This window comes from Scyliorhinus canicula, chromosome 1 (assembly GCF_902713615.1).
Source record: "Scyliorhinus canicula chromosome 1, sScyCan1.1, whole genome shotgun sequence".
NCBI classification, from domain to species: Eukaryota; Metazoa; Chordata; class Chondrichthyes; order Carcharhiniformes; family Scyliorhinidae; genus Scyliorhinus; species Scyliorhinus canicula.
Window position 1 is genome coordinate 191,123,481 of NC_052146.1, and position 24,287 is coordinate 191,147,767.

General features: G+C 50.9%; 1 protein-coding gene across 2 annotated transcripts in view; it reads left to right on the top strand.

The window, feature by feature from the left end:
• Window positions 1-24,287, top strand: part of adgb (androglobin) — a 564,769-nt gene that overhangs the window by 371,517 nt on the left and 168,965 nt on the right. For both annotated transcript variants that reach the window (XM_038805127.1, XM_038805138.1), the window contains exons 21-22: window positions 7,627-7,768; window positions 23,897-24,011. In XM_038805127.1, coding sequence (XP_038661055.1) covers window positions 7,627-7,768; window positions 23,897-24,011 — 257 coding nt within the window. The remainder of the gene's footprint in view (window positions 1-7,626; window positions 7,769-23,896; window positions 24,012-24,287) is intronic.

Genomic DNA, 24,287 nt, shown 5'->3' on the forward strand with positions numbered 1-24,287 from the left:
TTACAGGAGCAGTTACAAACAGTGCTGCTAACAGTCCAGTTAACTTAAGACTGGCTCACAAAACCTACACAGGTGATTATATGGGCCCCCTCAATGAGCTATCATTGAGGGAGCTCATACTCCAATTGGCCAACCAATAAAGCCAATTGGAGTTCATTACAACATGTGAACATCATTCACCGGCCCCATCCACACTTCTCTCACCCATCCCTTACCCCGGGAAGAACTCACTCATCCGAGCCCGAGTCATGTGTAACTTCTGCACCACTTTAAACTGAATCAAGCTAATTCTAGCACAGGAGGAAGTTGAGTTCATTTGCCGCATCGTTTCACACCAGAACCCCCATCCTATCTCCAGCAGCGTGTACTCCAGTAGTTGGTGGAACGTCAGCATCTCCTTTCGCGCAAAGCCCTGCATCTGCCAGTACCTAAATTCATATCCCCTCGTTAACGCAAGCCTCTCCCGTACATCGTGTAACCCAACGAACCTCCTCTCCAAAAACATATCCCTGACTCACTCCAACCCCTACTCCCTCCACCGCCTATAAACCCACCCATTCCCCTGCCCCCCGGCTTAAACCTGTGGTTCCCATACAGTTGCGTCAACACTGACATCTGGTCCAGTTTAAAGTGCCTCCTCAGCTGATTCCAAATCTTATTCCACAACCATATACTTCCTCGGAGCTAACGGCAATGGGGCTGTCACCAAGGCCCTCAAACCTGAGCCCTTACAGCACTCCTCCTCCATCTTTCACCCTCCCCCCACCAATGCCTCACCTCCATATTCGCTGTCCAATAGCATTGTGCATCATGGATGGGCCTGATAATGAGATGCAAATGTGGTTGCAACCACGCACAGTGCAATGACTCCATTTTGGAGGGAGCGGAGCATTGCGATTCGGCGTCAAACCGGTGCCTGCCGCAATTTTGTCGTTGGGAGCTATTCACCGCCTAATCACCGTTTTCGATTTCGGCATCGGCCAACGGAGAATCCCGCCCCTTGACAGCTTCACAGAGTGAGGGCGCGATCCTCCGGACTCATTACACTCTCGCTCAAGCCAAATGAGGGATACGGATCCAGGAAGTGTAGAAGATTTTAGTTTAGACGGGCAGCATGATCAGCACGGGCTTGGAGGGCCGAAGGGCCTGTTCCTGTGCTGTACGTTTCTTTGTTCTTTGAGGCCGGTGAATAGTGGGAGAGGCAAAAATTGAGAACTGCACCTGGCGCCAAACAGTTTGCGATGCAACCGGCCCGCTCCCGCAGATAAATTGGGATCTCATCGTAGCGAGGGGAGAAACCAATTATCACCCCTTGAGCCCCATTTCCATATAATTAACGGGAGCCACCCCATATCTAATGGCCTCCCGTCATTCAGCGGCCGCCCCAGCAGGTGGTCACATTGGCATCGATTAATACTCCTTTTTGAAAAACGTGAACCTAGCGGAAGGGCTTCTGTGAGGAACCGAGGAGGTGAGTAACCACCTTTGCTCACAGGCAAAGATCCCAGGGTGTTCTGGGCTAGCTGCCTATGTGCTCGGCGGGGGCATGGGGGATCCTCGGCTGAGGGCAGGGGCCACCTGGGAAGTTGGGGGGAGGCGCTGGGGGCGGTGGGGGAGGCAACCACTCACAGCACCACTATGCCAACCCCTGGATTGTGTGTACCCGTTCCGGAGGCAAACCTTGCCCCTACCCGTTTGCCCCAATGACCACCCATAACCCCACCGACTGGCGAGACCTCTGACCATGCGGCTGAAGGCTATCGCCAATAGGGAATTGGCAATCGTGGTTAAGTGAGCACTTCACACAACCCAAGTGGATTCCCGTGGGTAGGCGGGTCATGTAGCATGTGAGAGACATCTTCTGGAATCCCAATCAGACCTTGATGCATGGACACTGTGCTTGAACACTGCGGGAGGCTGCACCACACACGCAGAAGCCAACATCTGAACACCCAAGGGATGGAACACAGTTCCGGCGACACGTCCACAGCCAGAGGGTGGGCGAGTGCCATGGGGAACGGACCAGCGGCCAGTCCAGGTGACTTTATGAGAGGGTGTCCGGGGGACAGGGGCTGGGGTCCAGTGAGGGAGGCCCGCTCTGCCGGGTGTGCATGGGCAGGGCATTGGTTCATCCCACTCTCTTTGAGGAGCACCCCAAAATCGGCGGCTGGCTCTTGGGGGGCAAGGGGTATCCACTAAGGACCTAGCTAATGGCGCCAGTACGGAGGCCAGTGACCAAAGCAGAGACAGATGATCACAAGAGGGCAGCACTAACTAGTGGTATATAAACAGCCACAATCTGTTTTCCTGCTCTCTTTGGGTGTGTTGTAGCTAGAGGACAGATGTATAGAAAGCTCAGAGCATAAAGTATATATTTCATTGTTAATCTAAATCTACCTTATCTTATTCTAACCCTTGTATAAGTATTAAAGAAAATAACTCACAATTAAATTGATTAGTTACTTAATAAATTATTTGTTATCAACTAGACAACGTGAGTATTCATCAACTAAGTTAAGTTCAACTCGGCAGAAACAAATGAGTAACAAATATTATTCCCAAGTAACATAACACTCTCCAGTACACCCCCCGGAGGGTCGCCCAATTTGTGGAGGGCTGCTGTGCCCTCCACAACCTCGCAGAGCAGTGGGGTGACGTGGTGGAGGTTGGTGATGAGGAATATGTGGCCACCTCCGTAGAGGAGGATGAGGATGATGAGGCAGCGCTGGACTAGCAGGGCTTGGAGGACGAAGCCAGGGAGGAACCTGAGGCCCAGCCGGATGCTGAAGGACAAACGGTAGTGATAAGAGTCCGGCATGTCCGGAGGGCCAGAGAGGCCCTCCTACTCGCCCACTTCACATAGGACGTGGCCAAGTCCGTTAACCCCCCCCCCCCCTCCCATTTCCCACCCTCCCAGGGTATGTGTTGCACCATTCTCAGGTGCTGGGACTGCGTTGGCACCGTCAGTGGCTCACTGTTGAGGGCAGGGGAGTGATGATAACCCACGTAGAGCTGAAAGCCAGTGCTCCTCAATTAATGCCATAATCTGACCCCTGCCTGCCTGCTGAGTGCTCACTCACACCCATCACCTGCCCGCACTGTGCCCGAGGAGGGGGGCGAATGCCTGGAGAGATGGGTCAAGGGTTCAGAGGTCAGCCCGCATTGCGGAAGAAAGTGACAGAGGAATCATACTGGTTGTGCACAAGGGTGTTTAATGTTTTATACAAGTCCCCACTCTCCCTATGGTGCCGCCCCATCACCCACCCGCCCCCCCCCCACCCTCCCAACCCCCACTCCCCCTGGGCACCCCCTACCTACCCCCCTCCCACCCCACCCGTCTCCCCCGGTACCCTCAGTGATCCTCAATGTTCTTCGCCTTCCTAGCTCTACAAATACGTCTCGTTGTTTCCCCGGGATGCACATTTGGGGGCAGCCAGCTACTTACCTCGTCCCGTGGCCTTCAGTGCCCCTGTCGGGCATCCTCTGGAGGCTCTGGGGCCGGAAAGCCCGGGCTCACTTGTCGGTGGCACATGCACAGCCGTGCCGCCCGTCAGTGTGCTGGCTGCGAGATGCGGCCTAACCAGAGCGGTGGAACTTGAGGGAGTTGGTGGCCACCATCGCCACTTCATTGGACCAGTCCGGGCTGGCGCCCACACCCCCTCCTCCCAGTTAGTGCCCATAGGGCACTGGGGTTTACCTTGGTTCGAGCCCCGGCTGCCCCACCATCATCTGGCTCTGCCAGCCCTGGTGGTTCCCCATAGTCAGCAACATCGTGTCGACACCCTCGGCAACGCTCCTCAACGACTGGGACATAGAACATAGAACGATACAGCGCAGTACAGGCCCTTCGGCCCACGATGTTGCACTGACATGGGAAGTCAAAAACTAAAGGCCATCTAACCTACACTATGCCATTATCATCCATATGCTTATCCAATAAACTTTTAAATGCCCTCAATGTTGGCGAGTTCACTACTGTTGCAGGTAGGGCATTCCACGGCCTCACCACTCTTTGCGTAAAAAACCTGCCTCTGACCTCTGTCCTATATCTATTACCCCTCAATTTATGGCTATGTCCCCTCGTGCTAGCCACCTCCATCCGCGGGAGAAGGCTCTCACTGTCCACCCTATCTAACCCTCTGATCATTTTGTATGCCTCTATTAAGTTACCTCTTAACCTTCTTCTCTCTAACGAAAACAACCTCAAGTCCATCAGCCTTTCCTCATAAGATTTTCCCTCCATACCAGGCAACATCCTGGTAAATCTCCTCTGCACCCGTTCCAAAGCTTCCACGTCCTTCCTATAATGAGGCGACCAGAACTGTACGCAATACTCCAAATGCGGCCGTACCAGAGTTTTGTACAGCTGCAACATGACCTCATGGCTCAGGAACTCAATCCCTCTACCAATAAAGGCCAACACACCATAGGCCTTCTTGGTGTGCTCTACAGCGTTTCGGCAATGGCCACCTGAGACTGGGACATGCTCTGCAGCACCTTGGCCATGTCTGCATGATAGATAGATATGTCCTGCAGAACCTCATCAAGGTCAGACTGGTACTGGGTGACATCCAGTCACCCAGTCAGACATTCTCCTGGGATCCTCAGCCACGGCCGTCACCGACTGTGCGACGCCTTGTACACCCTCGTTAATGGTGCCGGTCGTGCACAAGGTTCTACACTGCGGTCGCCACCCTAGCAGTGTTGGCCTTGGTGCCACGCATTGCTAGTGACATCTCCTGCATCTGTAGCTTCTGGGACTCCTCCAAGTGGCTATGGATCTGCAGGAGTGACCCGGACATCTCCCATTGAATTCCCAGCTCCTCCCAATTGTCTCCCTCAGCTCAGGATACCTCTGTGTCACAGGCCCAACATCAGACTGGGATCCAGCAGACCTCCGACTACTGTCTCGCCTGGGAGTTCATGCCTCCAGTAGATGTGCATCATCAGCAGTGTGGTGCTCACCAGATGTTGCCCCCGAAGCCTGTCCACGAACATTTAACACCGAGGTGTGTGTATCTGCACTGGTGGAGGGTCGGGATGACAGCTGTGCCACAACTATAACGGTTGCATCATCGGAGCTCTCCTCTGAGGTGGTCTCGTGGGAGGCAGTAGGGGGGCCGCCCAGGATGGGACAGCGCCGTCGACTGGAGGATTTGTGGGAGAATGGACATGTGGTCAGTGGGAGGGATGGATCAGTCAGCAAGGCAATAACAACTCACATTTGATAGGTCCCCCGGGTGGAGCCTAGTGGAACCTCACCTCCGCGGCGTCTGCCAGCCTCCGTGTGGGTGACTGTTCTGTCCCCGTCCACCCCAGTCACCTCCAGGGCACACATTCGTCGAAGGTTGTGAGGATTCTTAAGTCTGCACCTCTCCGCCAGTCTGGACCCTTTCCCGACAATTAGAAGAGAGCTTTTCCTGAGGAGACACAGAGAGGGCATTGTTAGGCACACACATGGTTCACAGTGTGAGTGGAGATGTGGAGGGAGGGTTGGGGTGGGGGTTTGAAGGAGGAGGGGGTGGAGGGAGGTTTGGGGGTTGCCTGGGGAATGGGGGGGGGGGGTGGTGGTTGATCCTCCCTTGAGTGGGGGTGGGCGGCGTCAGTGTCTGCTCACTTGTGCTGCCCCATGTAGGTCGTTGACTTTTTTCCAGCACTGGAGACCAGTATTCTGGTTACTCTCCCTGAGCTCACAGCTGCTGCCAACCCATCCCAGCGAGCAACTGCTGCCCTATGGCTTCCGCTCCAGGACCCTCAGGGGAACAGGACCCTCCTGGCCTCCACAGCGTTGAGCAGCCTGCCCAGATATTGGGGCTGGTCTCCTCAGTGCCATTGTTGCGAGCTGGCTGGGGTTGGTTGAGCTTAAGTGTTGCTCGACCTTGTTAGCGGGGGGCCGGCGAGCGCAGTCCTGGCGAATCAGCTGGCGAGCCTTCATTTGCAGCGAGAAACCTGTGAGACCTCTTTAGGTTTGAATAGCGTTGCTGTCCTCCCTGAGCCAAGTGCCGGAAATCTCGCTGCAATTCCCGCTCGCTACCATACCGAGACATTTTTCAGGAGAATCGCGCCCCAAATGTCTGTGTAACTCAGCCTTGTCTATATTCAATGACCCAGCTGGCACTGCTCTCTGGGGTGGAGAGTTTAAAAGATTAACAACCCTCGGAGGGAAATAAATTCCTCCTCATCTCTTTTTTTCATCTGCTCACCTAATCCCTGTGCACTGACTTGTACTAAATCCTTTGGCAATAGTGGCCTAGATTTCTTTGCAGCTATTGTGCTGGAAGAGGCATGATATATGAGAAACTACATCCATCCAACCATGAATTGGGCCCTTAATTCCAACTACATTTCCTGGCCAGAAAAGGTGGTCTTCCCAACCTCTATTGGCACCACTCTGAGAAGTGAGAATCACAATGCAGCAAGCCCTGATCTTCTTGAGAAATACTATGGGCTAATTCTCCGATTCTGGGGCTATGTCCCCACGTCGGCGTGGGAACAATGGCGTTTTACACCAGTATCCCACGCCATCGGAAATTCGGCTGGTCGAGAGCGGAGCATTGGAGGGTCAGGCCTCAGGCAAAGACCTGAGGCCATCCATATGTGACATGGTGTACTCTACCAGTATGCTGCTTTGGAGGGGGCAGAGCATCGCGAAAGCGGCGCCGGCCGCAATTTGGTCAGAATCGGGTATTCTCCAGCCGATCGCCGAACACGATTTTGGCGTCGAAGACCGGAGAATCCCACCCTATGACAAAGTTTCTTGTCTGTAATCCCTCCCAAACTCTCCAGAGGTCTGGAAACTACTTTTACTAACTTCGTTTTCACAACCTGTGACAGTAGCTCAGCCTAGAATAACTAACCATGAGATGGAGAAGTTTTACAATTTATCCACAAGGGAATTGTATATGTACTTGTAAAGGAAATATCTTCAAGGGGTTCCAAGGAAAGAGCAGCTCGTACCAATTAGGTTGCTCTTTCAAAGAGCTGGCACAGACACATTGGGCCAAATGGCTTCCTTCTGTGGTGTTAAATTGTAGGATGACTTGAAGTAATTGCTTGAAGAATCTTTCATTTTGTGCTGGGCTTTGCAAATACTACTTTGAAATTTGCTTGTCTATTTTTCACTTACAATCTGCAGGAATGATTCTGCACTCCCACTTGGAAGCTCTGCTCACAGCAGCCAGAGGCCCGAATAATAATCTTTATTGTCACAAGTAGGCAATGATGTTACTGTGAAAACCCCTAGTCACCACATTCGGGCACCACTTCAGGTACACAGGAGAAGAATCCAGAATGTCCAAATTACCTCACAGCACATCTTTCGGGAGTTGTGGGAGGAAACCGAAGCACCCGGAGGAAAACTGCGCAGACACGGGGAGAACGAGCAGACTCAGCACAGACAGTGACCCAAGCCAGGAATCGAACCTGGTGCTGTGAAGCAACAGTGCTATCCACTGTGCTACCGTGCTGCCTCACACACCAAACCTCCTGTTATAGTAGCACAAAATTATGGACTCATCCCTGTGGTTTATAAGAAGGATAATATCACAAAAAAGTAATGCATATAAATATGTATGGATGATTTAGATAAATGAACATTGACATTTTTGTTTTTATCATTATTTCCAGATAACATAAAGGACTTTTCAAGCCTTCCGCCAGGCATGCTTATAGCTGAATCATACTCTTGGAAAAGTCTTGCTACAATTCCTCCAATACTATTCATCAAAACTGTGGCCACAAAATCGACCATCTTGGAGCTACCCTGCGGGTATGTTTATCTCTAAACCACAAAGCCCTTCAGACTCATTTTTTGACCACAGATATAAGTCAGTTCTAAATAGTTAAGAAGAAAATCAGAATTCCACCAGAATCAATAGAATGACCGTGTTCTCATCTCATCTTCCAATTTTCAATACTTTACAGCCTTCTGGGCTTAACACTGAGTTAAACAACTTCTGACCATGAATTCTGCCCTCCATTTAGAATCTATCCAATCCTTCCCTCCCCTTCTCCCCTGCAAAGGCCAGTCTGGAACTTGTTCTCGTGTTTGGATTTCAGAAAGCACAGGTCCTTGTTCTGATTAGCATATTCTGCTCTCTGAACTTTATGCCACTATTAACACTTACCTCAGTTTTTAACTGTCATTGCCACTCCCTTTGTCTTGTGTCCATGTCCTCTTCGTCATTTAACCTCTCTTGAACTCCAACCTATCCCTGACCTATTTTGCTCCACCTGCTTCACCCTCTCTCAACAGCATAAAACCGATCACATCTCGACCTCTCTTCAGCTCTGAAGAAGTCATATGGACTCAAAACTTAACTACCTTCCTCTCCTCACAAATGCTGCCAGACTGGCTGTGTTTTCCCAACATGCTCTGCTTTTATTATGACTAGATTAGAGGCTGCTATTCAAAGCACTTTTGTCACTACTTCAGGTGGTAGCCAACTTCTTAAAAGGTATTTGACTAATTCCAGCTGTACCACCCTTCTGCCAGCCTTCACCATGGCATGGGAACAGTTTTTCACCTCTGCTGAAGGTCAGGAGCAAAATCCACATCACCATCCATAGATCCAGTAGCAGGAGCAACACCAAAGCAGGACCAATTACCTTCTCAGCTTCATTCACAGGACAGAAAGGGGGGATACTGGCATTCATTAGGAGGCAAGGCCCCTCAACAAAAGCTGTACAAGTAAAAGTCAACTCTCTCGAACATATCTGAGCACCATATCTTGAGGACCTCAAAGGTAGTAATCTCAGGATTGCTACCAGTGCCACGAGACAGTCAGAGTAGAAATTTAAGAATAGTCAGAATGAATATGTGGCTTGACAGATAGCGCAGGAGGGAGGGGTTCAGATTTATGGGACATTGGAACCGGTTCTGGGGTGGTGGGACCATTACAAATCGGATGGTCTTCACTTGGGCAGGACTGGAACCAATGTCCTAGGGGTGCTTTTGCGAACACTGTTGGGGAGGTTTTAAACTAATGAGGCAGGGGGATGGGAACCAGATTAGGAATTTTGAGGTCAGTAAAAAGGCAGCAACTAAAGCCAGTAAGGTACTAGATAATAAACTCAATGTGACTAAGGGGAAGAGTAGACAGGGAAGAGATGATGATTGCAAAGGAACAGGTGGTCTGAGGTGCATTTGTTTTAATGCGAGAAGTGTAGCAGGTAAGGCAGATGAATTTAGGACTTGGATTAGTACCTGGGAATATGATGTTATTGGTATTACTGAGACTTGGTTGAGGGATGGGCAAGACTGGCAACTAAATATCCCAGGGTATAGATGCTTTAGGAGGGATAGAGAGGGAGGTAAAAGGGGTGGAGGAGTTGCATTACTGGTCAGAGATGATATCACAGCTGTGATTAAGGAGGGTACGATGGAGGATTCGAGCACTGAGGCAATATGGATAGAGCTAAGAAATAGGAAGGGTGCAGTAACATTGTTGGGACTTTACTATAGGCCTCCCAAAAGCGAGCGTGAAGTAGAGGTACAAATATGTAGACAGATTATAGAACAATGTAGGAGCAATAGCGTGGTTGTGATGGGAGATTTTAACTTCCCCAACATTGAATGGGACTCATGTAGTGTTCGAGGCGTAGATGGAGCAGAATTTGTAAGGAGCATCAAGGAGAGTTTTTTAGAGCAGAATGTAAATAGTCCAACTCGGGAAGGGGCCATACTGGACCTGGTATTGGGGAATGATCCCGGCCAGGTGGTTGAAGTTTCAGTCGGTGATTACTTTGGGAATAGCGATCACATTTCCGTAAGTTTTAGAATACTCATGGACAAAGACGAGAGTGGTCCTAAAGGAAGAGTGTTAAATTGGGGAAAGGCCAACTAAAACAAAATTCGGCAGGAGCTCGGGAATGTGGATTGGGAGCAGCTGTTTAAGGTTAAATCCACATTTGAAATGTGGGAGTCTTTTAAGGAAAGGTTGATTAGAGTGCAGGACAAACATGTTCCTGTGAAACTGAGAGATAGAAATGGCAAGATTAGGGAACCATGGATGACGGGTGAAATTGTGAGACTAGCTAAGATGAAAAAGGAAGCATACATAAGATTGAGGTGACTCAAAACTGATGAAGCTTTGGAGGAATATCGGGAAAGTAGGACAAATCTCAAACGCGCAATAAAGAGGGCTAAAAGGGGTCATGAAATATCTTTGGCTAACAGGGTTAAGGAAAATCCCTAAGCCTTTTATTCATATATAAGGAGCAAGAGGGTAACTAGAGAAAGGATTGGCCCACTCAAGGACAAAAGAGGGAATTTATGCGTGGAATCAGAGGAAATTAGTGAGATTCTTAATGAATACTTTGCATTGGTATTCACCAAGGAGAGGGACATGACGGATATTGAGGCTAGGGATGGATGTTTAAATACTCTAGGTCATGTCAGCATAAGGAAGGGGGAGGTTTTGAATATTCTAAAAGGCATTAAGGTGGACAAATCCCCAGGACCGGATGGGATCTATCCCAGGTTACTGAGGGAAGCGAGGGACGAAATAGCTGGGGCCTTAACAGATATCTTTGCAGCATCCTTGAGCACAGGTGAGGTCCCGGAGGATTGGAGAATTGCTAATGTTGTCCCTTTGTTTAAGAAGATACTGAGGGATAGGATCTATTCACATTTGGAAGAAAATAGACTTATCAGTGATAAGCAGCATGGTTTTGTGCAGAATTCTTTGAGGAAGTGACAAAGTTAATTGATGAGGGAAAGACTGTAGATGTCATATACATGGACTCCAGTAAAGCATTTGATAAAGTTTCCCATGGCAGGTTGATGGAAAAAGTGAAGTCGTATGGGGTTCAGGGTGTACTAGCTAGATGGATAAAGAACTGGCTGGGCAACAGGAGACAGAGAGTAGTGGTGGAGGGAGTGTCTCAAAATGGAGAAAGATGACTAGTGGTGTTCCACAGGGATTCATGCTTGGACCACTGTTGTTTGTGATATATATAAATGATCTGGATGAACATATAAGTGGTCTGATGAGAAAGTTGCAGATAGCGAGGAGGACTGTCAGAGAATGCAACAAAATATAGATAGATTGGAGAGTTGGGCAGAGAAATGGCAGATGGAGTTCAATCTAGGCAAATGCGAGGTGATGCATTTTGGATGATCTAACTCAAGAGCAGACTATATGGTCAATGGAAGAGTCCTGGGGAAAATTGATGTCCAGAGAGATCTGGGAGTTCAGGTCCATTGTACCCTGAAGGTGGCAACGCAGGTCGATAGAGTGGTCAAGAAGGCATACAGCATGCTTGCCTTCATCGGACGAGGTATTGAGTACAAGAGTCGGCAGGTCATGTTACAGTTGTGTAACTTTGGTTAGGCCACATTTGGAATACTGCGTGCAGTTCTGGTCGCCACATTACCAGAAGGATGTGGATGCTTTAGAGAGGATGCAGAGGAGGTTCACCAGGATATTGCCTGGTATGGAGGTTGCTAGCTAGGAAGAAAGGTTGAGTAGATTAGGATTGTTTTCGTTGGAAAGAAGGAGGTTGAGGGGGGACCTGATTGAGGTTTACAAAATTATGAGAGGTATGGACAAGGTGGATAGCAACAAGCTTTTTCATAGAGTGGGGGTGTCAATTACAAGGGGTCACGATTTCAAGGTGAGAGGGGGAAAGTTTAAGGGAGATGTGCGTGGAAAGTAATTTACGCAGAGGGTGGTGGATGCCTGGAACGCTTTGCCAGCGGAGGTGGTAGAGGTGGGCATGGTAGCATCATTTAAGATGCATCTGGACAGATATATGAACGGGCGGGGAACAGAGAGACATAGATCCTTGGAAAATAGGCAACAAGTTTAGATAAAGGATCTGGATCGGCGCAGGCTGGGAGGACCAAAGGGCTTGTTCCTGTGTTGTAATGTTCTTTGTTCTTTGTTCAGTGCCTCAAGAGGTTCAAACTCTCAAGGCAGGTCAGTGCAGCCTCCTGGAATAAGACCCTCTTCCCAATGGAGCAGCTGGGCATATATTGCCTGTTGCCAACAAGTTCCACATCATTGCAGGACTGCTGCTACAACAGCCCCCCCCCCCCCCCCCCCCACCACCACCACCACCACACACACACCGCCAGGACTCTGCCTCTTGTCAAGTTCTCCAAAAAGGAGAGAAAGCTCAGAGATATGAGTACTCATAATGGCTTGTGGAGAGAGGAGTCAAGGACACCATTTGTGAAGGGTCAAGAAGAGGCAGGAGCGCAAGGGCAGTTGGCTGAGGGTGGTGATGTGAGGTGCCGAGGGAGAAGAATGAGTGGAGCTGCAAGGTGTGTTGACCTCAGGTGTGTTGTACAGAGAATATAGAATCCCTACTGTGCAGAAGGAGGCCATTCGGCCCATCACAACCCTCCGAAAGACCACTCCACCTAGGTTCACTCCCCCACCCTATCCCCGTAACCCTACGCATTGATCATGGCCAATCCACCTAATCTGCACATTTTTGGATTTGGGAGGAAACCGGAGCACCCGGAGGAAACCCACACAGACATGGTGAGAATGTCCAAACTCCACATAGACAGTGACCCAAGGGTGGAATTGACCACGGATTCCTAGTGCTGTGAGGCAGCAGTGCTAAGCACTGTGCCACCGTGCACAGTGGACAAGCCAGTGTCAGGAAGCAGAGATAGTTTAAAGTAATCAATGTTTGTATTGTTGGATATTAGAAATAGGGTATAGATTTAAGTGGATTTAATTGTGTTTGTGTGCAAGAAAGGGTAAAACTCTATTTAGATTAATATTAAACAAAGGTGTTTGCATATGAGATTTCTTTTGGTTTCAGTTCAAACTGTATTGCGCTTAGGGAGTTTACGTTGAGCTTGGAGAAGGAATGAAGCGGCTGCTTCTCTTTTTAGGTGAGTCCACGTTTTAGGTTAGGAAGGTTAGGAACTCCTCCATCCCATGGTGAACCCCAGGGCCCTATGGGCATCGACCGAGAGGTGAGGGGGGTGCACAGAGGCCATCAGCTGCCCCGAGTTTCACCCCTCTGATGAGGCCACGTCTCTCAGTCAGCACACGGTACAGGGGTTCCTGCCTCCACTTGATGTACATCAGCAGCAGTGTGGAGTTCATCACGTGGCACCTCTGAAGCTTGACTGCAAACATTTCTCACAGAAGTGTGTGTATCAGCACTGATGAAAGGCGGGGATGACAGCTATGCTGCCACTATTACGGTGGCATCCTCGGAGCTTTCCTCCGAGGTGGTCTCCTCAGAGTCAGGAGAAGGGGCCACCCAGGATGGGCTGGCGCCGTCGGCTGGAAGTCCTGTGGGAGAATGGACATGTGGCCAGTGGGAGGGATGGGTCAGTCAGTGAGGTGATAACAACTCACGTTTGATAGGTTCCCTGGGTAAAGCCCGGTGCTTCCTCATCTCTGCGGTTTTCGCCAGCCTCCACATAGGTGACCGCTTTGTCCTTGGACACTCTAGTCACCGCCAGGGTACGCTCTTCGAAGATTGTGAGAATTCTTAGGTCCGGCACACCACCGCCAGTCTGGGCCCTCTCCCGGCACTGGCTGTCCCATGGTGTACCCTCCTGTGCACTTGGGGGGGATATGACATCCCTCTTGAGCATCACGGCGTCTAGGGGCCTCCCTAGGTCAGCGTCCCCAAATCTTGGGGCTGGTCTCCTCAGCGCCATTATTGCGAGTTGGCTGGGGTTGGCTGAGCAAATGTAGCTTAAGTGCTGCTCAGCCTTGTTGGTGGGTGTCTGGTGGGCGCGGTGCAGGAGAATCGGCTGGCGAGCCTTCATTTGTGATGAGAAGCCCGTGGGGCCTCGCTAAGTGGACAGATTTACATTGAATAGCATTGCCGGCCTCGCAGGCCGAGTGCCGGGAAGCCCATGGCAATTCCCGCTAGCTACATCACTTGGAAATCTTTCCGGAGAATAGTGGCCATATTTTGTAATGTGTGTTATCCTGTACATTTGTGAAGACAAGTGGGCATGAAGGAGTTTTGTAGTCAAATTTTTCATGTGTAATAATTTTTTTTGGTGTTAAAAACAAATTGGGTTGTGCCACCAGAGTATGGAGATTGGCACCCGGAAGTGTTTTGCCACTCAACAGTTATGCCTTCCTGAAGTCCTGAATCCTCGTTGCGCTGTTTCCAGATTGGAATGATCTTCCACCACATCTGCCAGTTTGGAGAGGTTGTCCTCTTCCTTGCATCCTTGAGAGAACTTACCTCACTGCAGCCCATAATTCCCACAGCAGGACTGTTACGTTCTGGCGCTTGGCCGGGAGGAATCATGCACAAGAGAAAGTCTAGTTCTTGACTAGTTAAATGTTTATTATTAAATAAATGTGAGGGTTAGATAACTATGAGAAATATATCAAAAAACTATTAAGTATAATAAATTATCCAACAGCGACTACACATATGACTTCCACTATCACAACTATCTCCAGACTCCTCGAGGTAACAAAGTCATGTGGTTGGTGTCTACTGCCATCTGCTGGTTGGAGATCCTATACGTTATTATTTACATGATGCTTATGCTCATCATCACATCCCCTTTCCTTTAGAAATGTATAATATTTACATACATTATTTCAGTTTACTATACAATGCACAAGATATGCATAATGCTTTTGATTATTTACATGTTTACAGTCCATCACAAATTCAATCTTTCCAGCTTTCTTCTATGTATTGTCGACCTTCTAAGCATTGGTTGAACCTGTGAGTTTGCTTGATTTTCATTTGTCCTTGAGAATGATTCTTGCTGTGTTTCTTGGTTCTGTACATTTTCAGCTTGCTCTGTATCTGTATGCTGAGGTATTATTTGTTCAGCTGTCCATAGATTGCCTTCAATATCATCCTGCGCATCTATAACAAAGGGTTGCTGAACCTTCAGCAAAGCTCTCCTGTTTCCCTTTAGAACTGTCCCGTCATCGGTGTTGATGATATATGACTGAGGACCTGAGTGTTGTATTACCTTAGCACACTTCAACCATCCGTTTCCATCAGAATTTTCCACCCTGACTGTGTCATCTTTTAGTAATGGTTGTAGCCTTCTTGTGGATTTATCATAGTACGTCTTCTGCCTCCTTTTTTGAAATGTGAGTTTCCTCTCAAGTTCTTGATTCTTTTGTTCCTTTGGAATTTATTGCAAGATTGTTCTGAGCTGTCAATTCATCAACACTGTGACGGTGCTAGTCCATTAATCAATGGTGCTGCTCCATAGTTAAGTAACACGAGATATGGATCTTCCCCATTGTCCATAGCTTTTCTGAGTAGCTGCTTCACATTGTGAGCCTTCCCATTGATGTGGATACAGAGGACTAGAAGTAATATGTTGGAAATCATAGTTTTTTGTGAACTGTGTGCAGCAGGGTAACACAGTGGTTAGCACTGTTGCTTTACAGCTCCAGGGTCCTTGATTCGATTCTCCCCGTGTCTGTGTGGGTTTCTTCCGGGTGCTCCGGTTTCCTCCCACAAATCCCGAAAGATGTGCTGTTCGGCAATTTGAACATTCTGAATTCTCCCTCTGTGTACCCGAACAGGCGCCGGAATGTGGCGACTAGGGGATTTTCACAGTAACTTCATTGCAGTGTTAATGTAAGCCTACTTGTGTCAATAAAGATTATAAAGATAAAGAACTCTGTCCATTCATGACTGCTAAAACATGGGCCATTGTCACTCATGACAATTTGAGGTATTCCATGGCGAGCAAAAATGTCTCTGGCATGCTTGATTCACACCTAGCAGATGAGATCGTTAGTTGTACCACTTCTGGAAAGTTGGAGAAATAGTTAATCACTAACACTGTGTGGGTTAGGTAACTAGAAGAAATATATCAAAAAACTATTAACTCTAATAAATTATCCAAGAGATACTACAAACATGACTATTCACTATCACGGCTACCTCCAGACTCCACGAGGGAACAAAGTCATGTGGTTGTTCTCTACTGCCATCTGCTGGTTGGAGGTCGTATACATTACTATTTATATGATTGTTTATGCATATCATCACAAGGACCTCCAAGTAAGAGTGAGAGCCCCGAAGGGTAGTCTTCCTCGGGGTCCACAGCCCCCTGTGCCGCTGTGGTTGCCACAGCCTCAAAATTCAAAGTGCTGGTGAGGCTTTGTAACTCTTTAACTAGAAATCCTTTGTTTGACTGGCCAGGGAAACTGGAGACAGGCGCTAATGTCACTGTTGAGGGAAGAGCTTTAGCAAAGCACGCCTATTAGGAAATTTGACTCCTTATCTAAAGATGCTTCTGCATTTCCAGAAAGGACTAAACCCATAAGATTCCAGCCAATGCCTTTTCACAGCACATTCACTATAGCTTACCATGTGGTATGGAGCCAGGAGATGGGAGTCTTTTTTGCCTGTGCTAATACTGAATAAACCATCAGGGGAGGGTTTGAAGGAACCTTAAAGCCAGCAGGAGAAATTTTGAAATAAAAATCCAAAGTAGCCCAGAAAAGGATTAGCTGCGGTCGTGTTTGCATGCTTTGTCATTTACATGGACTGCTGCCTAACCGGCCAAGCCTCAGCTACCATGGGCATGAGTACATTTTGTCTGCATGCCCCCACCAATCTGTCCTCTTTCACATATTATACTCTATATTATATACTTTATATATTTACGTTGCCTTTTTTGGAAGAGGACATCTTGCCTCTTCCTTTCCTCCATCACGTTCAACCCAGCCCAAGCCCAAGTGTACCAACATCATTTGGCAATGAGCTACCTCACCTATTTCAGTCTGTTTATGCACCATCTGTGTCTGTTGTCAGACTCAACAAAGACTAAAATTCTCCATTGTTCAAAGACCTAATGCCAAAATCTCAGGCTTCCAGGAGGGAGCCATGCTCTTGGGGAGGTTAAAGAATCAGTTTTGTAGCTTCAGCCATGCTTCAACGGAAAATAATCTATGTCCAGTTTTGGGTGTGTGTAACGCTGCAGCCGCCAAGAAATATCCCGTTATTCAAAGGCACTTTGTCAGTTTCTTTTTGCCTCAGGTTGTTTCTCTCCGCCGAGACCGCACTTGAGCCATTTCCTGCCAGCGAACCCAGCAGGAAAGGTTCCTTGCAGATTGGGACGGCATTTTGGAAGTCTGCCCCGATTTTCCCCCACCCCCATTTTCAGCCCCCTCCCCCCTACTTCGTGGAGGACCTTGGGAACATCCCCTCCCCGCTCCCCTACCTAGTAAGGACCCCCGGGTCCAATCCCTGGCAGTGCTCATGGGGTTGATTATAAATCCGGGTGGGAGTGAATGGCAATCCCACATACTCAGCTTCATTGGAGGCTTAACGGAGTCCAGCCGCTTGGTCTGATCTGAATGCCCCCATTTAATTTTCCACCTGTTTCCAAAGAATAGCAGCAGCTGATTGGCAACAAGAGACGGATCCCTGTGGAAAGCCACAACTGATATTTTCCCAGGAATCTTCCACACTATCTTCTGTTGCCAGTTGTCAATGCATCCAATTCATTAATTATTCTATGATGAGCCTTATAATAATAATCTTTATTGTCACAAGTAGGCTTACATTAACACTGCAATGAAGTTGCTGTGAAAAGCCCCTTGTCGCCACATTCTGGCGTCTGCTCGGGTACACAGAGGGAGAATTTAGAATGTCCAATTCACCGAACAGCACGGGCGCGATTCTCCGCTGCCCACGACGGGTCGGAGAATAGCAGGAGGGCCTTCCCGACATTTTTCCCGCCCTCCCGCTATTCTCCCCCACACCCCCCCCCCCCCCCCCCCCCCCCCACAGCCACCGCACGACACGAATCGCTGCTCGCCGTTCTTTGCGGCGAACAGCGATTCTCCCCAGGCCGATGGGCCGAGTTCTCAGGCCTTTACGGCCGTTTTCACGAACGCAATCACACCTGCTCTCACCGTTCGTGAAAACAGCCGCAAAGTGCCGTCCCGGACAACCATGGCACCGATTGGCATGGGCCGGCGATCGGTGGGCACTGATCGCGGGCAGTGGGTCCGAGACCCGCGCACTAATTGTTCTTCCGCCGCCCCGCAGGATCAGTCCGCGGGGCGGCTGAGGGGCATGACGGCCCGCACATGCGCGGGTTTGACGCGTCTGCGTGGTGACATCATCCGCGCATGCACGGCTGACGTCATAGTGCGCGTCAGCCGCCGTGAAGCTTTGCGCGCGGACTTAGCGATGGTCGCTAAGCCCACGATGCCGTGCTTCACGGGGCCGCGCTGCTAGCCCCGCCCGGGGGGGAGAATCGGGTCCTGGGAGGGGGCGCGGAGGCTGCCGTGAAACACGTCCAGTTTCACGGCAGCCTTTACGACTCGCCGCATTTGCGGAGAATCGCGCCCTAAGTCTTTCGGGACCTAGCACAGCACGTGGGGGGAGAACGGTATTCAGACTCTGCATCGGGTGCAAGTGACCGAAGCTGGGAATCGACAGCCTAGATCCTGGCGGCTTGCGAAGTTCATAGCTTGCTACGCCACTAAGTGTGGCTAGAGGCAGACCGCTTTTGGACCTTAGCTCCTACAAACATCAGAAATTTATTCGGCGTTCTGACATCCGAGTAACTCTATATCTTCCTGCACCTTGAGTGCTATCCCCCTGAGCACTGCAATTAATCAGCTGTACTTTAATTACTTATCTGAGGAATAGCAGTCTTGCATCCAAGTTACAAGGCTGGTGTTCCATTAGACGCAAACATATACGAAGGTTGCATTTTATGTGCATGGCTGTAGGATGGACATCTTCAGAGACATTAAACTTCTGACCAGGAATAGTTTTCTATCCTTACCTGTATTTGCACATTTGGAATTCCCTCCTTGCCAATGTGACATCTGGAGCGGGATTCTCTGTCGGCTGACATCTGAATCGGGAAACGCATTTAGCAGAGAATTGCCTGTCAGCCAAAAATCAAGGCCGATGCTGGATGTCTAAAGGAATGCCATGCACCCGTGCCGCGACAGCGGTGTGAATAAGTTCTACACCATGTATATAGTAAACGCCGTTGGCAAATCATAAATGGGCCCGTAACGATATTCTCCGGGGCTCCCACGATGTTCCGCCTCCGCCAGGACCAATTACCGACTGCGAGGTTCAATTGTGGTTTTAAAAATTTGGAAACAGGAGCAGTGGCCGAGGGAGGCAATGCTGACGGAGAGAGCCGAATTAGGTGATGTTTCCTCAGACATTACCGTGGGCTGCTGGTACTGGCATGGCAAGCTAGGGGTATGGGGAATCTGCCAGGGCCGGGGGGAAGTAGCGGGGGGTGACTAGGGGATTGGCCGTGGCATCGGTGTGACACCTGGGACTGGGATGTCCAGGCACGGACTGCCATTGCCGCAGCCTGGAAGGTAGTCACCTTGCTGCGCACCTCACAGACCGCTCATCGTGGCACGTTGTTGTGTAGAGTGACACCGGCGTATGGATACACCTTCCCCACCCCATGACAGCCGGCATCACTCGCCGGAGGAGTATCACATGGCCCACCAAACGACAATGTGCATGCTACCCCCTACAGGAGGGTGCCAGATAGGGGCCGTAGAGTGTATCACTGGCATGGGTAGCACCAGCCACCTGTACCCCTGCTGGCAGGGAAGGGTGCTAGGGCCGGAGTCCACTGCGTTGCCGGGCACTGATGGGACAAGCAGTGGGGTGCGGAGGGTAGAGTATCGGGGACAGCAGGGGATGGGTGTGGGGATGGGGGAGGAGGGAGGGAAGGAGGAGGACATGCGGGGGCAGGGGCTGCAGTGCAGGCCGGTGCTTCCATGTAGCCTGTTGGACCTGGTTGGGCGCGGAGGTAGGCACCATGCTAACGTGTCTGCCTTTCACCCCCTGCAATCAATAGTTTTTGGAATCCAACAAAGAATTGTTGCCATCTCCTAGCCACTGCATCCCTGGCAGATGAACTGAGGTTTACGAGAAGGATCTTCTCTGGGAGGGCCATGCAGCAGTGGAGCCTGCCCCAGAGAAAGAGGAGCCAGCTGATGAGGATGGAGAGCAGGGCACCCAACAGTCAGAGGAGGAGGTGGGAAGGGGGCGCCTCATTGGGACTCGTGTATAGGCAGCGCCTGTCATTTGAGAACTTCCCAGGCCGGGCTTGTCACTGAAGACTCTGGCTGAGCAGGGATATACCGTACAGCATATCTGCCAGATCATGGAGCACCTGGCACGGCTTGGAAATGGGGGAGGACACCCACTCCCTGTGGTCATCAAGGTGACGGTCGCCCTGAACATTTCCGTCACGGGGTCCTTCCAAGCGCCAAGTGGATCCTTCGTGGGATCTCGCAGGCCTCGGTGCACATGATCATCTGTGCCGTCATGGAGGCCCTGTATGCTCGCTCGGCACAATATATCAGGTTCAATGTAGACCGAGCCCACCAGGATGCCGAGCAGCGGGGTTCGCCACCATCGCCAGGATGCCCCGGGGGTGATCGAAAGGACGCATGTCCCCCGTCCAGCACCAGTGCATGAGGGGGTGGTCTTCACAAACCGAAAGAGGTTCCACTCCATGAACGTGCAGAGGAGCTACATGCTAGAGGAGCGGGATGAACGCCAGGCCTTGTCCAACGAGGAAGATTCGGGTCAGGACCAGGATGGGCAGCGCAAGGGGTTCGGGGAAGCACAGGAGGCTGCACAACGTGTGCATCACGGCCAGCGCACATGGGAGGCTCTAATCGCCTCAAGGTTTGCACACTAAGGGATCTGCCAACGGAAACACGAACCCCACCCCCACAACCTCCCCTACTCTAATCCAACCACCCCATCCAAGCACCTACCCCTCCGCCCCTCACCTGTAACCCCTCCGTGATACCTACCTGCCTCACTACGGGATGTGGGCCCTGGGTTGGCTGTAACAGCAGGTCTGGTCCATGGGATGGAGGGTGATGACGACCCGCTCTGCGATGAACTCTGGTGCTCCACATCATTTAACAATATCTGACTCCTGCCCATGGTAACACTTTCCACCATCCACCTGGGTGATCCCTGCATGCGAGCTGGCTATTCCATCAGTATTTAATGTGAACAGGTGAACATGTTTCAACAGGTTTTTGTCCTAGCTCCTAAAGCAATTCTGTGTGCTGGACCTGTGCCAGTTTAACTGGTGTCTAACTTTCTGACCTTATGCGTCCAAACAAAATGCCTAGGTGGTTCCCCAGGCAGTGCATCATGCGTGGAGGCGGCCTGAACAATTCATGCTCTGTGACTTGGGTCCCCTTTGGCGGCTGTCCTCTGCAGCGCCCAGACCTGGATGGGCCCAGCATTCTCTCAGGTGTCCTAGGTGACGTGGTGCCACCCATCGGATGCGCCAGTGACAGGAGGTGGGGAGTCCAATGCGCTGTGGTATTCCGGCATGTCCCCTGCGGAGGTCCCCGTCATGGGCCCCATTGCCTTGTCCTCCCTCAAGATGGCCCCTGGGTTAGTCCTAGGGACGGGGGTGCAGCTGGAGTGAGGGGCTCCATAGCCACGTGCCGCTTCCAGTCCTGGAGGCCGTTTTTGTCTCGGCCAGGGTCAATGCTCACGGCCATGGAGCACAGGGACTGGACCACCTCCCTCTGGGACTGTGCCATGTCCCTTTGTGACTGGCTCAGGTCAGCCAGCGGCCAGACAATGCCATCGATGCCCGCTGATATGACCCATTGTGACTGGGCCACACTTTGGAGCGCCGCTGCAATGTCCAGGTTGCCCTGGTACATAACTGCCTGTGACAGGGCAGCCCTGTCCTGCCTCAGCCACTGCCCGCACAGAGTGTCCCAAGCCTTGGACACCCTGACCCATGGCCGATACATTCGCCCCCAAGGCCTCCATAGTAGATGCCACCCGTGGGGTGTTGTCCTGGGTGGCACGCATGGTCGGCACTGCCTCCTGCCCTTGCAGATGGTTGGACTTCTCCAACTGCACCTGCAGGTGCTGGATGGTTGAGGACAACCCCTCATGTAGGTCCCGGCCCTGTGTCTGCACCTCCAGCATCTATGGGACCGCCATTTCCAGAAGCCTGCAACCCGTCTGGACAGAAGCTAATCACTGGGGTTGGATCACGCTCCAACCCTTCGCCACATCGGGAGATCTTACCTCCTCCTGATGTACGGCTGCATGTGTGTGATGTGCACCCGATAGTGCTCCAGGAGACTCTTCACTAAAGTCCCCAACCGAGGTGACTGTCTCTGGGATGGTGGAGAGTCTGGAGAAAGCTGTGACGAAAGTCGGTGTCGCCCCAGACTGGTGCTCTGGGATGTCGTGGGCTGGCAATTGGGAGCTCGCTTCACTGTCCAGTTTTGCCTCGTCACTGGAGGTGTCCTGGGGTTATGGCCAGGGGTGGGGAAACACCAGAAGGGCCTGCCTCGTTGCCAGGTGATCCTGCAAGACACAAGACATGACACATGATTGGATTGCGGGTTGAGGTGATAGTATGGAAGAGGTGGGGTGAAGGTGGTTTGGGGGCGGTGAGGTGAGGGTAGTTTGGGGGAGGTGGGGTGGCGGGTTGGTGTGGGGATGCTGGGATTGTGGAGGTGGGGGTGATGCAGTGCTGGGGTTGGGTTGGTATGGCAGAGGTGAGATGCTGGGGTGGTGTGGGTTTTGTGCCATGCATGCCATAAGGACACCGTAACTCAGCAGTGGCTCACTTGGTTCCCCGAAGCCAATCTCCGCCCCAGCGACTGCCCTCTCCTTGGGCCCACAGGACAGGTCCAGTGCCCACCACTCCACGACGGTGAGTGGCCGCAGGTCTGGAAGGCGTCCCCCAGTCTTGTCTCTCTCCATGCGGTTGTGTGCCGCCTTCTTCTGGTGTTGATCGTGGGGTGGGGGGGAGGAGGAGAGAGATAGAAAATGCCCATTGTCAGACAAGCGGATGCAGGCAGTGCAGGGAGTAGGCAGCTGGTGGTCTTTTGGAAAAGGGCACCAGGCCATGGATGGGGGTATGGGTGCTGGTATGTAGTGCAGGGTGGGGTACGAGCAGACTGCCGGCATGAGGGATTTGGTCACCCTCCGGGTGGTGGTGGAGGAGGGGTGGTTATGGGGTGTGGGGGACGGGTTGGTGCCAAGGGGATGGTGCTGGTTACTCACTCTGGCCATGCTGAGGTTGTGCAGCTTTTACTGACACTGCTACCAGGTCCTGGCAGTGGGGCCAACAGTGCTCATGGCCTCTGCCACCTGCGCCTAGGCCCGGTGTACGGCGACGGGCGGCAGCATCCTTCCCACCCCAGGGAACAATGTGCCCCGCTCCTCCTCAATGGCGTCCAGCAGGGTCCCGAGCCCCGCACCTGTGAACCGGGGTGCCACTTTTCAGGTTGCCATCTTGTTGGCTGGGATGAGTGTGTGTGGGGAGTGGAGTGCTGCATCTTGTCAGCCCCTCGAGTGCCAAAGCTGACCTGGAGAATCAGACACCGTTTTTCATTGGAATTGCTCTAGTTCTACATGGCACCCGTGTTAGCACATTAACGGACCCTGAATTGCTCCGGGACCGGCGCCTCTTCCATTGTTTTAGAACACCACCGATTCAGTCCCAGCGTCAGCATCTAGTCTCTGAAGTCCAGCCTCTGGTTATTAACAATGGGAACCTTTTTTTAAATAAATTAATTTTTTTTCAATTAAGGGGCAATTTAGTGTGGCTAATCCACCTACCCTGCACATCTGGGTTGTGGGGGTGAGACCTACGCAGACACGTGCAGAATGTGCAAACTCCACATGTGCTGTGACCTGGGCTGGGATCAAACCTGGGTCCTCAGCGCCCTGAGGCAGCAGTGTGTACCACTGGGTGTGCACAGGTCTGGACAGTCCCCGGGGGGGGACAGATGGCACTACCCTGGCACTGCGCCTTGTCACCCTGCCACTTCCCTCGAGCTGCACAACGGTTTTCTCGCCTCAGCCAGCATTCTGTGCAGAGAATAGAAAATTCCACCTATTGTATTGTTTATTTGTGATGGCCATTTTGCATTTTTGATGTATGTTATTTCTCTTCCAGACGCCATGTGATCCGATTTACTGCCACTTGTCCTCTTGGACACAATATCAGCATAAGTAGTGCAGTACCATTTACCTTTGGTGATGAAGATACAATTTTAGCAACCCTCAGCAAGGTACGTAACATAATAATAGTTGTGGAACAGTATCAATCTGAAATTTGTTACGAACTGAAAAATTACCAAGTGCACAGTCGTTGGGAAATTGAATGGGGCTGACCATTCACAGGGACCTCTTGACCCATCATCCAAACTGTGCTTTGCGGGACCTGCCACCCATCCTACTGGACCAACTTTCAATTCCTGAGATTGTTCAAGGGTTTGATTTTGAAATGAAAATCCATTCAAAAGTATATGTAGGTAAGGCACAGCATTATTTTCCATCCATCTAAG